The sequence below is a fragment of the Tyto alba genome, unplaced genomic scaffold (genome assembly GCF_018691265.1).
Source record: "Tyto alba isolate M040663 unplaced genomic scaffold, T.alba_DEE_v4.0 Super-Scaffold_38, whole genome shotgun sequence".
NCBI classification, from domain to species: domain Eukaryota; kingdom Metazoa; phylum Chordata; class Aves; order Strigiformes; family Tytonidae; genus Tyto; species Tyto alba.
This window is the reverse complement of record NW_024881313.1, coordinates 14,636,715-14,651,756: the sequence shown is the minus strand read 5'-3', so window position 1 is coordinate 14,651,756 and position 15,042 is coordinate 14,636,715. Positions and strand designations below refer to the sequence as shown.

The following is a 15,042-nucleotide window of genomic DNA, read 5'->3' as shown; positions in this document are numbered from 1 at the left end:
ACTTAAGAGTGTCCCTGAAAAATTGAAAATGAAGCATGAAAATGAAGCATTCTTCATTGTGTATTTACATAAAACCTGAGGCAAAGCTGAATAGAAGCAAGGGAAAGTTGTCCAGTGAGTTCAGAGGGTTTTATAACAGGTCCTAACTAAGCACAAACAAGTGCTTATGTGTCAACACAAATGAAGTTTTATGCCTGAGCAAACAGCTTCCTACGGTCTGTAAAGCAATGACACGTACCTGTTAATACCCAGAGTGGTATAAAGCCTCTGATCCACCCCTGCATGAAGGTTGAACTCCTCCAGTAATACACTATGTAAGCAGGGGAGTGACTCTGGGTCACCAATACCCTTTGCAATACATGTTACTAACTGTGCTGCATGCCACAGTGGTTGGAGGAAAGGACAAGTATCCTTGCCAAGTATTCCACCCTATTTCCCAGTTAATTTGTTAAAAATCAACCAGGAGTGCTGTGAACGGTAAAGCTGCTAGGAAGAGAAAACTGCTCTGAAGAATAAACACAGAGAAAAGAGCTCTCAATGAATCTAATTTCTTGGTATGCCTCGTGGTATTTAACAATCAGCATCTGTTACAGTTAGTTCCTGATTTTCTGTAAAAGGTCTGCCCAGTAACTGGTATTTGTGTGTCCCGGGCAGAGTAAGCGTGGCTCAGAGCTCCGAGGCAGCGCTGCTGCACTGTGGGGTGCAGAGCCCCAAGCGATGAGCTTCACGCTGTCTCCTGCGGTCGTGTGGCACCATGGCCAGCCCCAAATCCAGACAGACCTGCCATGCTGGGAAACTCAGGCAGTGGTGTCAAGCTGCGCAGAGGCAGCCCCAGGCTGACACAGCTTGTGCCAGCAGCCAGCAGGATTCCTCTGCAATGATCCCACTGGCATTTGCTGCGGGATAAATATTGTCTGGGATTTTCCGTTATCTACTCCCTCTGGCCAGGAATGACATAGCAGTGACGTTGTCTTGAGCTCTGTATTTCCAGCCTCCCACAGCCACCCAGAATTAGTAAGGGGACTTGAGTCATTTACGTAAACATAAACATTCACTGGTACTTGAGAAAGCCAAGAGGATCCATACAAGGTATTTGCATGGGACGGGAAGACATGAAAAGGACCCGTGTAAGATCTCCAGTCTTGTGGACTGACAGATGAGAGACAGGCAGAGTACTCCAGGGTTCCTCATACAGCACCAGGTGTCTATTTTTAGGTAACTGAATTAGCTGGAAGCCAGCTCACAGCTGAAGCCATCTAAACACAGGTGCCAACATGTGCCCCAGGTGTCTAGGGTCCCATTACAGTCAGTTGAATTCTGCCACTGGAGACAGGAGAGCTATGCAGCTGGCCAGAAATAGGTGTCTGCATTGGGAGGAGCTGGTAGCTATCTGGGGTCCTCTGGATATATCAACTCTGGTCACAAGAGAGGGAGCTTAGATATCCAACTCACGCCTCGGCACATACATACAGACACATACGTAGTGTCATGATAAGGTGTTGTACCTGGTGTGCCAAATCCCATGCCATCACTCTCGGTCTTCAGGCTTAGTCCCATAATGTGGCACAGTACAGAAAGTCCAACGTATAAATAACAATTAAAACAATTATCTTTTTTTACTTGGTTTTCTTATTTGAGCCTTTCAGACAAGGCCTATCTGGATGTATCATATTAACATAACTTAAAGTATGGCCATCCTAAACTAAAAACTCTCTATCACCTTCCAGGAGGATGCTCTGCAGCCCCAAATGATGGGAATGGTGGTCGCTCCTCTTGCTGTGTTTCCCCTATCCCGGGTCTGTCCCAGTTTTCAACTGGACGTGACTCCAGGAAGGCAGTGGGAGGCTCGTTCTTCAGGACTGTCCACCTCACACAGCAGGAAATCAGGTAGGTCCTTTATTTTCTTGCCTCTTCCTGCCGGGAACTGCAAAGCAAGGGAGCGACACAGGAAAATCTGTGCTAATGCTACATGGGCCAATTTGTTGCACTCTGCTTTGGTTTTCTTTCATAGCTTCAGAGGAATTTTGAGGACAGTTAGTGAGGAGCAGCTCCTCATACATATTTTTCTATTTATATAAATATATTACATTATTAAGAGGCCTCAGAATATTCTGAAGGCCTGAGACCGTGTTCCAGCCGCTTGCTGTGCCATCCAACATTCAAGATGGCAGGGAAGAATTCAAACTGCCCATGGGGATTTTATGCCCTTTCCTCCCTGTGAGGTGAGTAGACAGAAGCAGGACTGACTGAGTCTGCCTACCGGGGGGTCCTGCTTTCCCTTTGCTGACTGCAAGGAGGAACAGCATCTGGCCAGGTACTCAGTCATTAATTCTGTCTTGAATGTGCATGCCAGAATAGACAAGCAAAGCCACCTTTGGGCCTGTAATACAGGATTGGGATATAGGCATCTAAAATGGTGTTGTCAACTTTGGGGGAATGCAAACGCAAAGATGTTAACCCAGAAGTGTGTCCCTTCCTCTTCACCATCCTCACCCACCCAAATTAGCTGAGCCAAGGGATCATAAACTGCCATGTTCTATCTTCTGTTTGCCAAAACTGCTCAATAATTTAAGAGCAGACAATTCTCGGAGGTTATAACGTGACCCTCCCAAGTCATCATCACTGCTGTAAGGGGGGGAAAAAAAAAAAAAAAATCTATTTTTTTCAGTTCAGTAGTGTTTCTTATCAAAGGTAGCAAAGCTTGTTTTGTAATAGTGCTCTGGGAAGGACAGTATTGCACACTAAGGGCAAAGTCTGGTGGATTTGAAAGTTTGGTTAAGCGATAGCAAAAATATTGTAATGAACAACTGCTTATCAAGGCTCCAGGGAGATTAATCTGGATATGTGCCCAAGGCACCAGTAAGAAAATCAGCGTACGCATTTTAGCTAACGATCTGGAAAACATAGGGTGCTATGGCGTAGTTTCTGTTGACATCAGAAACCTGACTTCGTAATGTCCTGAACAGGGGGCAAAGAAGGGAAGTGCAACATCTGCTTATCTCCTGTGAAACCAGAACACCTTTTATCCATGAGTAAACTTGTTGATTTCAGTGAACCTCTGACACGCTAGAAGCAAGCCAGTCCTGTACCTCTGGTGCTTTGCTGAATCAGGAGCCAAGTGCGTGGCCTCTGTTACTCACTGGGTTTGTGCAGGGGAAGGAAAAAAAAAAAAAAATCCTCAACATTTCAGCTTCTGGCACCTTCTGGAGTACAGGAGCTTGGCTGGAACTGATGGCCTGGGAGCAGCATGCTGCAGAGAGATGGGGCATTTCTCGCCGGGGCCACGTGCTTGACACGGGCACAGCAAGTCAGGAACATCCCAGCCACATCCACGGCATGCCTGGCTCCCACGTGCAGTGTGTGTGCCTCCCAAGCCTGCTGTGGGTGAGGTACAGAATGCATGTGTATGCATTTCCGCTTCGGAAAACCCAAGGGGAAACGTGCTAGTCTTGTCTCTAGGGACTGCGAGACAGTAAAGGTGGATGGGGAAAAAGAAACCACAACACATGTTTTCAGTGTTGGTTTTCTTTTGCTTTCTGTAGTAAAGTCCCTAGTGTACTTTAGTTCTGGGTTGTTTCTCCCAAAGCACCTGACATACTGATGTATGTCAGAGTGGTACCTTTCTGTAATTGCAAAATGCTTAAAGTTTGCACTATTTGGAGTATCACTGGGAAGGGGAAACTCAGCACACAAGGCTGTCACTTGTAGCTTTACCACCAGACACCCAGAGGCTGGCTGGTTTTCATCTGTCCTCTTTCAGATAAAGTACCTGTGTGCATTTTTACAGTTACTATATCTTCTTAAAATTAAGGGAGATCCAGGACATTCCCAGGTAAACACAAGTCTGCTACAGCACCAGTTGTAGAGGACTGTTTTATCATGGCACGGTCTGTTCTGTCTGATAACAACCATTCTCTTACAAACCAGCTATTAAAAGGCACTAGATTTCTTTGAAGAAAATAAAGATATTAGACAATCATTTAAAAGATTTTATTATAAAATTATCTCAACATGTACATCCAAGTAAAAGGCTTAAAACCACAGCTCTACTTTCAGGAATAAAAATTCAGTTAATGCTGAAAAAAAGTACCATATTATTTAGGTAGATGGCCCTTAAGTAATTTTTACTACTACAGAGATTCCATGTGGGTTCCTTAAGTGCTACACACACCTCTGTCTGCATCACGAGTATGTTCTGCAGCTGCTCTCTGCAGGCAACACTATAGATGTGTCTACAGCACCTGTGTGCTTCAGCTGCATAGAGACAAAAGTCTTCCTACCTGGAAGAGCTGCAGCAATGTTACAGACATACAATATATGATGAGATCACAACTTGTATTCAAGCATTACTGGGTGCAGACAGAGATGTGCAGACAGTTTGTGTTTACTTGACAACAATGACTACCCAGGTATGTTTTTGTGACCTCGTGTTCAATACAAAAATCAACAAAAACTCAAGTATATTATGGCAGTTAAGGCAGCTTTTTCACACTTGTATAATCTAGACAAAAATATTTCCTTTTTGTTATCCATTTCACTCATTGAACTGAGCTCAGATACATGACCTGGTGACCAGCTTACTCACTGGGATAAACACTGCCTTGATGCAGTACTGGTCATTATGCTCAGTAGCTATCACCAATACTTCTAAACTTAGTTTTAAAAAGAAATTAAGCATCTCAGAATACTATTTTATTTTTGATTGAGAAATCTATCCCAACAGGACTTCTAGAACACAAGGTAGTTCCAGCTTTCTCTCGTTCCTATTAAAAAAATATTTGCTATTCCAAATAGAGTATGGAGTGGCTTTCTGTCCAACAAAAACAAATCTGTTTTATAAAACTGTCATACAACTGAGCAGGATGCTTTAAATACTGTACTTGCAACTTCTTGCAAAGAATCACATACACTTAAGATGCTAATTAGTAAAAAAGTTCAAGTAATATCATACAGCCCTGATGAACTTTGACTGGCCAGTTTGGCACTGTCCAATAGTTTAAAGTCTATTCTGTCATTAAGTTTATCTTGCTTACAAGGGGGAAAATGCACAGAGAAGATGGGAAAGAATGAAGCTTATTGGGAATGAAATATTTTCCCAACAGCTCTTCTCCACTGGCACTGTTCCTGTGTCAATCATCCATTATTTTGCTGTTCATAGAAGTTATTCTATAATTTTCACTGCTGTTCATATTTTGAAACTTCTCATTTCCAACACCACTCTTCCTGAAAACCTTTCAAACAGACCTTCAGTGCTCATCAGAATTTTCAGGGTATAGAATTCCCATGTACCTCTTTGAGCTATTGTGGTCCAATACAAATTTGACCTAGATAAGCAGATTTTTGCTTTAGTGTACTGAGCCACCAATCTAACAGCACGATGAAAAGGAATCACAAGACCATGTTTTAAACATGCTGTTTCCCACATCATGCTTATGTAATACAGATCACCAAAACCTTTCCATTCAACTTGCATGTCTGACTTCAGTTCTTAGGAAATCCTAACTGACTTGGCACATGCTTTCTGGAGTCAGGGATGTAGGCTAGATGCAGCCTAACCTTACAGCTGCTATAACCAAGTAGCTTTCCATTTCTTTCCAGCAGCTTTCTAAAATATCCTGATTTCCTTCTTAGTTACTTTATGCACATGAGCCTTACTTGGCTAGTTTTCCATGAACAGCTTAACAAAAAAACATAGCAATGTAACTCCCAGAGCAAGGCACCACATAAGAATTATTACTGGAATACACTTTGGTTTTTTTTTTAAAAACGGGACTTCCTTACATATGGGAAACACCTTCTCCCTACCTCCCAAGGTTCACTCCATTCCAGTCAGGCTGTATTTGTATGCTGTTTCTTGCTACAAGGCTACAAGGCTGCCATGTTAAGTGGATCTTTTCCAAATGTTATAAATACAGCTTTAAAGTACGTGTGTTATCTATCTACCTGAGAAGTTCTGTAATAAGATGAACCACTGATAACTATTCTAGGAGAAAAATATACACCAGCATAACTGACGTTTATATGTATTCAGAATTCAAGCATTAAACAGGACTCAACTTGCACGCCTCCATCACATGAAGTCTTTGATCATTAAAAAAAAAAAAAAGTCTGATTTTCCTCTATACACATCTCTTCTTTAAGGACATATGTGCTCCTGTTTTCCTCATCCTGAAGTCCACAGCAAGATTTCACATTCAGTGCATACAGCCTAGGCTATAACATCCTTATCTTCTTTCTCTTCTGCCAGTCCTGAAACTGAAGAATTTGTTTGTTTGGAGGTAGATGAATACTTCCAAACACTAGTCTTTTCTGAGAAGCCAGCTTGATCCCCTTGGGTGCCTGAATACCAACTTCTCTTTAGAGAGCTGCACTCTGCTTTGCTACATTCTTTGGGCCTTTACTTGGGACACACCAGTCATCTGCCTCAGAAGTAGCTTGGTAATGCTTGGAAGCTGATTTGTTAAAAACTGGAAGTTTTTCCACGGATTCTGTTGATAGAGCCTTAAAAAAAAAAAAAAAAAAAAAAAAAAATCAAGAAGAAAAAAACGTTATCTGGTTTCTACATCTCAAAAATGCCACTTTGCAACACTTCCTGGCATATGTTTCAAGTGTTAAGCCAGTGACACTACAAAACAAAGTTATTTACAAAAATGTTTCTACAATAGACACAGTAGTTTATGTGCTTCGGTATCTATGTTTGCTTTGGATAATTTGGCAGGACAAATGCAGTAACATCAAATCACATTTATGCATTTTTATAGGCCTTAAGAGTTACACTGTACCCTATTTTCAAGATAGTCCCAGAAGATGTGGAAAAGAACTTTTATTTACAAAATTCCAGAGAGGCTTTAAAATACGTTCCTTTGCTACTTCCATATTTTGCAGCTAAAAATAATATTCATATTCCATCAGGAAACTGCTAAATAGAAATGTAACATGTATATAAATGAACCATCTCTTCCTTTTATACTGCTTCTCTGCTTGTGCTTCTATGTGCTTGGAACTATGGTTTTGGTTTACTAGAAGAAATTCAAAGCACATCTTTCCCCATGAGTTAGTGCAGAGTAGAAAATACGTAGTCCTTTTTTCCAGGTTACTTAAAACATGCACTGCTGGGTTTATATGCCAGGTATTGAAGATTACTGATATCTGAATCCCATATATGGGTTGTATGGCAGATGTTGAATAGGACCAAGTACTAGAATCTTTAAGGATTAGTTTCCACAGACTTTCTGGTTGTCAGAATAAAGAAACAACAGTAAAAGAAACCAGATCTGTTGCTCACACCTTTCTGTTACCTCACTGTCTCCCAGTACTTTGTATCCCATGAACCAGTGGGTTACAAATCTTAAGAGTATCTAAAAACTAACGGGGCTCTCACTGGTAGTTTTTCAAACAGACTAGTTAAAGCCAAATAACCTTTTTAATTCTAGATAGCAGTTACAGATCTTACTGACATTTCCTAATAAAAAGAAGAGCTCTTCTACTCACAAGCAGAAAATCATTTTACCTTAAAAATTATATTGAATAGCTACCTCTCTGCATTAATGGTAGTTATCTTTTATTTAAACAAATCAAAATACATACCTTCAAATAGATAATAGCATCTGTTCCATAACCACATATGGAGTAGAGATTTAGGTCTCCTTGAAAGTATTTAGCATACAGGCGAGAAATTGGCAAGCCATACCCAAAGCCAGCCTAAAAATAAAGTACAAGACAAAATTAATTTATTTTTTTTACTAACTCTTATGACTTAACATTGAATAGCTGGAAAGTGTTCAGAGATTTTAAACTGCTACAAAGTCCTTTGCACTTCCTCTTCTCTTAAAAGAAAAACCAGAAATCTCTAATCAGTTTTATACAGAATATTGAAATTGACCATTAAAAAACCAAAGCCATGAGAAATAAAAAAAGCAAATCTCCATGAAAGAGAGAGGGTTTATATACATGTCATATTTCTTTATTTTCCCTCCCTCATTTTTGCTAGTACAACGTGATTAGTAAAAGGAGTTTGCTACTGGTAGATAAACAATAGTCTAAGCCTATTCCAGTTGTGCTTGCCTCCATAAAGATGGCATAATTTATAGAAAGTTTGAGGACTGAGTGGGAGTGAAGACCAAGTAAATTACTGTCACTGGATTGTAAGAAAAATCCAGGGTTAGACTCAGGTTGGAGTATTCTTCTTTGTTTATACCTTGAAAATCATATTTTAAATGCTAAGCTAGACGTTAAAAATCTGTTTCAGAGTGTCAATTTGTATTTATGAGGCTCAATAATCTTTGCATGCCCCACAAAACAGTAGGATGGACATGGGGTTTCGTTATTTATTAACCTACCAATCTGTCCAACACTTACAGCAACCTTATTAGCAACATGACTATTGAAAATATCTTACAAGAGGGGTATTTCGACCATCATCCATCCTTGGCCTTGGTGCTGTGGAATACATGTAGCTAAACAGCTGCTCAATTTTCCTTACTGGAACACCACCTCCTCTGTCTGAGATCTGATTTAAGAGAGAATAAATGGTATTTAAAATGCTGTTATTTGAACAAACTTTTCCAATAGTAATAATGCAAACATTTGTTTTGCAGCATATTATTTTTCAATTAGATAGTTGTGCTAAATGGAAGCTATCAATAGAATGCTCATGCATAGGATCTTTGTTCTGCTGTCAGAGGCTAGAAGTTGTTTTAATAGAATTTGCTGCAGCGTATGCAATCAAAGATTACATTAACCCCATATTGTAGTAGGCCAACAAAATACCTTAATTGCCAGGTCTTCTTGTCCTAGAACAACTCTCACTTCAATTGGAGAAAGGGAAGGACTGTTTTCTTGGAATTCAACAGTTGCTCTCATTGAATTCTATGGAAAAGAAGGTTATTATTATCAGAGAGTGTTGAATCTATGCACTTAAAATCATATCCCTCTTACGCAGAGGCTGAGCACAGTTATCCTATTTCTATCAGTGCCTAGTTTCCAAGGAACATGCTTAGCAATTTAGCATAACATGAGCAGAGGAGGTCTCGCACCTACAAGTGACTAAGCGTAGCCAAGCCTCTTCTGTGCATGAAAGGTTACACTGTTCTTGCCCAACGTAACTCAGCCAATGTAGATTAAGTAACGTAACTCCCTTAAAAGTACCCAGGTTTCTGGAGAAGAGCAGAGTTCATCAGCTGCTAAAGGCTGCCAGAATTCTGCATCCCATGTTGGCAGCCCATTAGTTCAGCCCCATTCACTACCTGAAGATGTATCACCCACTCCACATAGAAGGCACCAGGGCAAACCTGCACTACAGGTGTAATCTCTAAAAGCAGAAGGCTAGTGGTGGTCACAACCCCCCGTCCCACTTTTACTCTCTCTCTCCCTTACCCTGCCCCATTTACCACCACACAAAAGCATCCACTCTCTTATAAACATCAATCATTCCCAACTGCCAAAGCTATTTTCCCAAGTAAGAAAATTTTAGTAATCCCACTGTCCTATGCAAAGCCTTACTTCATTCAGATCTAGCTAGAGATTTTACATACTGATGCTCCAGCTCAAACTACTAAGGAAAGAAACAGTTTATATTGGTATACCTTAAAAAGCTCAAAAAGCATGTGAAAAAGATGAGATGGAACATATACGATGTTAATTGGCTCTCCTGGAAGTTTTCCTAGAGGAAGGCAAAAATACAAGTGAGATTTAAAAGGGACTTTTATGTATAGTATCCAGATTATATAATAAGCAAGTTGTATGCCAAACAAACAAGAAAATAAAGTTTCACTTGTTTTTTCTCCCCAAATGAGCAAACAACTTTATGCACTCCTTACAGTGTTTAGGTTACTTGCTTAGTAACAGTTTCTTTTCAAATAAGCTGAAAAAAATCATCTATTTATTTCCCAAGTAAAGGATTTCAGAAGTTAAGCAGACTGCCCGAGATCAGACACGTGCAGGCAGCTTGGGCCAGAACCAGCATTTCAGTCAATAGCCCCACTTCCTCACCCCAGATACAGAGCTCCTCTCTAGCAACTTATGTTACTTTAAGTACAGGTTGGTCTTACTTCTCTCAAATTCATAAATATTACCTCAGGAAATCTAGTGTTTAAGACACAATGACATTTGAGTTCTACACAGGAGATTAAATGAGGTACCTATAACAGAAAATGAAGAGCAACTAGCACAAGGCAGATCAACTGGTATGTCCCATTTTGGCTACAGAAATGGGAGCCTTTTGATTCAGTAAAAGCAACAGTCTGGCTACTGATAGGAAAACAGACATAAAAGCTCTCATCTTACCATTCACTTGAGTAAGCTTCAGTTCTGGAGATGTTAAATAATACTGGTCACACAACATCTTGGAACTTTCAAAAGCATCTGAAATATTTATTTAAATAAAATATATGAAGCGTAATATCAAATACTGTAGAAATTAATTCTGATGCATGGCAAAATATGATTTTTAACTGCATGAGCTGCTAAAATGTTTCAGACTCTAAGCCTGTGCCTTAAAGGAATGATGACATTGCCCCCACTTTGTGCACTAAAAACTGAGAACAAACAGGCAAATCACAGCAGCATGGGAAAAATCTTCAGTACAGTTTGATAATTCTGTAACACAGACACATCTGTTACCTATCAATAGGTAAGGCCGTTCTCAACACCACAGACTTTAACTCCTACCTCATCTGTCACTTGCTAGGCCTTACTCCAACACATTTTTTTACTGCTACTTTGTATTTTAAATTCTGTTCTATAAAAGCTCCTGTTTTGATAAGACTATTTTCAGCTACTTCAGTAAAAGCCAGTCAGCATCCAACAACATATGTTGGTTACCCAAATTGCTTGCAATCAGATATAAATGCTGATCGTGAAGAGAAATGTTAAGGATCTGAGAATACATACCTTTCACTACTTCCACAACATCACAGCAAGGATCAATACTTCCGATGTGCCTTGGGTGCCCTGAGCCAGATTTATCATCAAAAAGAAGGGCTGTTTGAGATGAAAACAATACCGTATTTAATCCCAAATACTGTATTAGAAAAAAAGCCTTCAACTAATACAATGTGATGACAACATATAATCACATAAAATACTGAGTGTTGTTTATGACTTTTGCAAGTTAAAAATGCTATCTACTGCCAGCAAATTGTGCTGGATATTCTGCAGTTCAACATCTAAAGGCTCTTCAGATATAAAGAACAACATTCCTACATATTCCACACAAGACTTATTACAGTTAGTCTGTAGTCTAGAAAACAAGTTTTCCCACTACTTTAAGTCATACATTCAGTTTCTAACATTTTAGTATCACACAAAATCATCTGAGGCAGATTTCCAACAGTTTTAAGAAATGTCTACATTAAGATGTTTCTTATTAGGTTGAAGTTTTTCCTCAGGTAAAAATTTCTACTTACTGTGCTGGTTCATTAGCATCCGGGTAGAAATACGGCTCATGTAAAAACGATCCAAAAAATACTGAATGTTTTGATTGGTGACAGGATCTACTTTATAAATGTCTTTGTATTCAATTACTCCTTGTGCCATTGTAGGAACCACATCATGATGTCTGTTTCGGACTGTAATTAATGTATCTATAAAGCTAGGTCAAAAAGAGATCTTTTTAGAACATTATTCTAAGACTACATGGAGGCAAGCTTTGTACACCATCATTATCTAATCCAGCAGCAGCACAGGTAAGTGCATAACAACATTAATGCTAAAATACAGTCTATTTTTTCATTCTTTTAAAAGTAATTCCTCACTGACCTAAACCAGAAGAGTCTGATACTTTTGATACAAAAAGTGTAATCATTAGCCATGTCAAATTCACTGCCTGTTTACTCATTCATAATAGTTTGAGTAGAGGAGAACGTGAGGAAGGCAAAAAGACCCCTAGCCGACATCTTGGTAAGAAGCAGGGATCACAGATCATTTTTGTTGCTATTTCTCTGCCATGACAGTTCAAAGGGCAGTATGCCCTTGAAACTGAGCTGCAACAGGTCATACTTATTAGCAGTATTGCTAAACATAATCAGAGATTTAAACCAGCTTGCTCTATGCACGGCACTTCATGCTAGATTATCAAATTCCGCTCATGACAGCTCTCATTCTAAACTGACTACACTGTGAAAAGTGGAATGTGAAATCAAAAGTCCAAAGAAACAAATGGAAATCTTACTCAGATAAGACTTTTTGGTCATCTGGGCTTTTCTGATGGAACTCAACCAACTCCATTAGGCTTTGGATGTACCTATTGAAAAGGAACACAAGAAATATGCTATTCATTTGACTTTTATTAGTCTAGGAACAGGAAAAATACTTTGTCTTGTCCAAGTAATTACTCTTAACAAGTCAGCTAGGAGTTTGAAGTATCAAAGTTCCATCCAAGTATGGAATCACAGATGGGCACGTTTTGACTGCCTGAACCCTAGAAGTTATAAAAGTCTTTTCTTGTGCTTTCCACCCAGAAAGGAATCTAAGCTCTTACTTTAGATAGGTAGGATCCCCTTACAGTTCTTGGGAGGTGTTTCAAAAGAAGATCCAAATGACAATTCTGATCAGGAAGCCACCTAGGCAAATTTTTTCCAAATCTGATCAGCTTTGGCACAAGCTAAGTACTTGAGCCTCTTGTGCTAACATCTGACAGCCTTGACACATACTGCAACAGCACAACTGTTTGCTAGATTAAGAACAGTCTCTGGATCCCGCTCTAATACTTTTGCCCTTTATGTCAGCCATCCTTGCAAATACTGCAACTGTGCCAGTAAAGCAAGGTTAAATCCGATTCAACCACTGTGTCAACTGCAGAGATTATGTTAACTGAGCTCCCAACACTGGCTGCACAGGCCAAAGCAATGTACTGTGGAATGGAAACCATTAGTAATTTCATCAGTGAGAGACCCAAACAAATAGATAGTTTGCTTTCCCATTTTTGTGTAGCTCTGAGGATCTATAATGCTGTGTGAAAACAGAACACGTTTTCTTCTCTCCCTTATTAAAGAAGGGAAATTCGCTCTATCAGCTATTTCAAACTGTTAGTTTAAAAACAAACAAACAAATCTATTTAAAAGTAACAATATTACCATGTTGGTTTTCAATTTAATTTTAATACGATAGAAAAGGACATCGTGTAACAGCTTGCAACTCAGCTTTGATGAAGGAACTGCATTTCTAGTGTATTTTGTTACTGTCTTCTACTATTCAAAAAAAGTCTATGACAACCAAGTTGTCAAAGCTATGTTATTTTACAGGCTGAATTCAGAGAGCTCTTACTTACCAGCTTCTTACTAATTGTACTGATGGAGTGCCTAATAATTTATCAGGAAGAAGCTCAATTTCTCGCAGTATGTTTGCAAACCTCACAGGAAGTTCTTGCCGCAAAAATGCAAAAGAAGTTCTCTCGCATCCATTAGTTGAGCCTATGAATAAATCCAAAATAAAAATTTTGTTTAAGAAGTTTCAGGACACAACTACAAATCGCTGTCTTTCCACAGACTTCAGGACTATATTCCTTTGCAATCATCACGCTCCTACCGGCCGGTTCTCCTAAGTGTACCTACGTTTGTGCTTAATGCTGTTTACATGACAGCAAGACACAGCATGTTCCTGGGAGGAATACTTGTACATTTTCCATTTAGACACGGGATTTATTTGTAATCCTCTAAAAGAAGCACTCCAGCCTTTGTAAACACGGGCTTCTTCGGGGTGACGTCTGAAAGCGTCATGTGAGCACGGACTCCACAGCTGCCAAAGCGGTGACGGATCTGGGTACGGCTTGTTCGCTCCCGCACGACACCCGGCCCCCTCCCCGGCCAGCCCCACCGCAGCTCAGGGCAGCGCCGGTTTAACCCTCAGCCCCCCGCATCCCACCGCCGCCACCGCAACGGAGCTGCGGCGTGCCCTCGGCTCCGATCGAGGCAGTCACAAGCCACCACCGCCCGGCGACCGGCCGGCGGGTGGCCGAGGCCGGGGCCGGTCGCCCAAGCCGACCTCCCCGGATCCGGCATGCCGCCCGGCGGGGCTCAGCCCCGCCGCTCCCCTCCCTCCCTCCGCCTCGGCGCTGGGGAGTCGGGCCGGGGGGGCGGCGGCTCCTTCAGCGCAGGCGGAGCCCGGTCCCCTCCGGGCGGGGACCGCCACCTCCCCCGGCCCCGGCAGCGCCGCTCCCGCACCCCCGCGGGAAAACAAGCCTCCGAGCCATCCGGCGTGCAGCCGCCCCCCGCCGACCCGACCCGACCTTCCCCTGCTCGCCCCGCCTCTCACCGAAGTCCAGCAACTGCTTGATGGAGAGCGGGGAGGGGGAGAAGCGGGAAAACTGCTCCACTTCCCGCGGTAACCGGCCGCGGCTGCTGCTGCTGCCGCCGCTGCTGGCCCCTGCCAGGGGGGCGGCGGTGCGCAGGGCGATCCGGGCGGCCTTCATCGCTCCCGGGGCGTGCGTCGGTCGGTCGGTCAGTCAGTCAGTGGGTGGGTGGGCGGTAGGTAAGCCGGGCGGTGGGTGGTTGGTCGGTCAGTCGGTGGGTGAGTGGGTCGTTGGTCAGTCGGTCAGCCAGTCGGTCGGTCGGTCGGTCGGTGCGTGGGTAGTCGGTCGGTCGGTCGGTCGGTCAGTCAGTCAGTCAGTCAGTCAGTGGGTGAGCAGTAGGTAGGTAAGCCGGTGGGTGGGTCGGTGGGACTCGCGCTGTCCCCTCGCCTGTAGCGGGCGGTTTCACGTGCCGCCTCTATTTACAGTCGCCGGGGGGCGGGGCTCCGGCAGACCACGCCCCGCCGCCCCTAACGGAACGTTCCCCGCGCGGTGCGGCTTGTGACAGCCGTTTGGCGGGGCTCCCCCCGCCCCGCCCCGCGGGCAGCCGGAGCGTCGCCAGCCCCGCTGGGGGAAGCGCCCGGGGAGGCGGCGGGGGAGCCGCCGGGCCGGGGCGGGGCGGGGCGGGGCGGGGCGGGGCGGGGCGGGGCGGGGCGGGGCGGGGCGGGGCGGGAGGAGGGTGCTGGCCCTGCGCCGCCTCCAGCGACCTTGTTTACTGGGCAGGGGCTGGGCAATGTCAGCGGCGGGGCGGCCGAGCC

The 15,042-nt window shown here is 42.7% G+C and overlaps 1 protein-coding gene across 1 annotated transcript; it reads right to left on the bottom strand.

The window, feature by feature from the left end:
* Window positions 1-3,975: 3,975 nt before the first annotated feature.
* Window positions 3,976-14,762, bottom strand: PDK4 (pyruvate dehydrogenase kinase 4). The gene is made up of 11 exons (XM_032991785.2): window positions 14,251-14,762; window positions 13,268-13,409; window positions 12,170-12,241; window positions 11,406-11,590; window positions 10,891-10,980; window positions 10,285-10,362; window positions 9,585-9,661; window positions 8,770-8,868; window positions 8,399-8,509; window positions 7,588-7,701; window positions 3,976-6,501 (listed from the first exon to the last, which is right to left on the bottom strand). The coding sequence occupies exons 1-11, from the start codon at window positions 14,405-14,407 to the stop codon at window positions 6,358-6,360; spliced, it is 1,269 nt and encodes a 422-aa protein (XP_032847676.2). The 5' UTR covers window positions 14,408-14,762; the 3' UTR covers window positions 3,976-6,357.
* Between the last annotated feature and the right edge of the window lie 280 nt (window positions 14,763-15,042).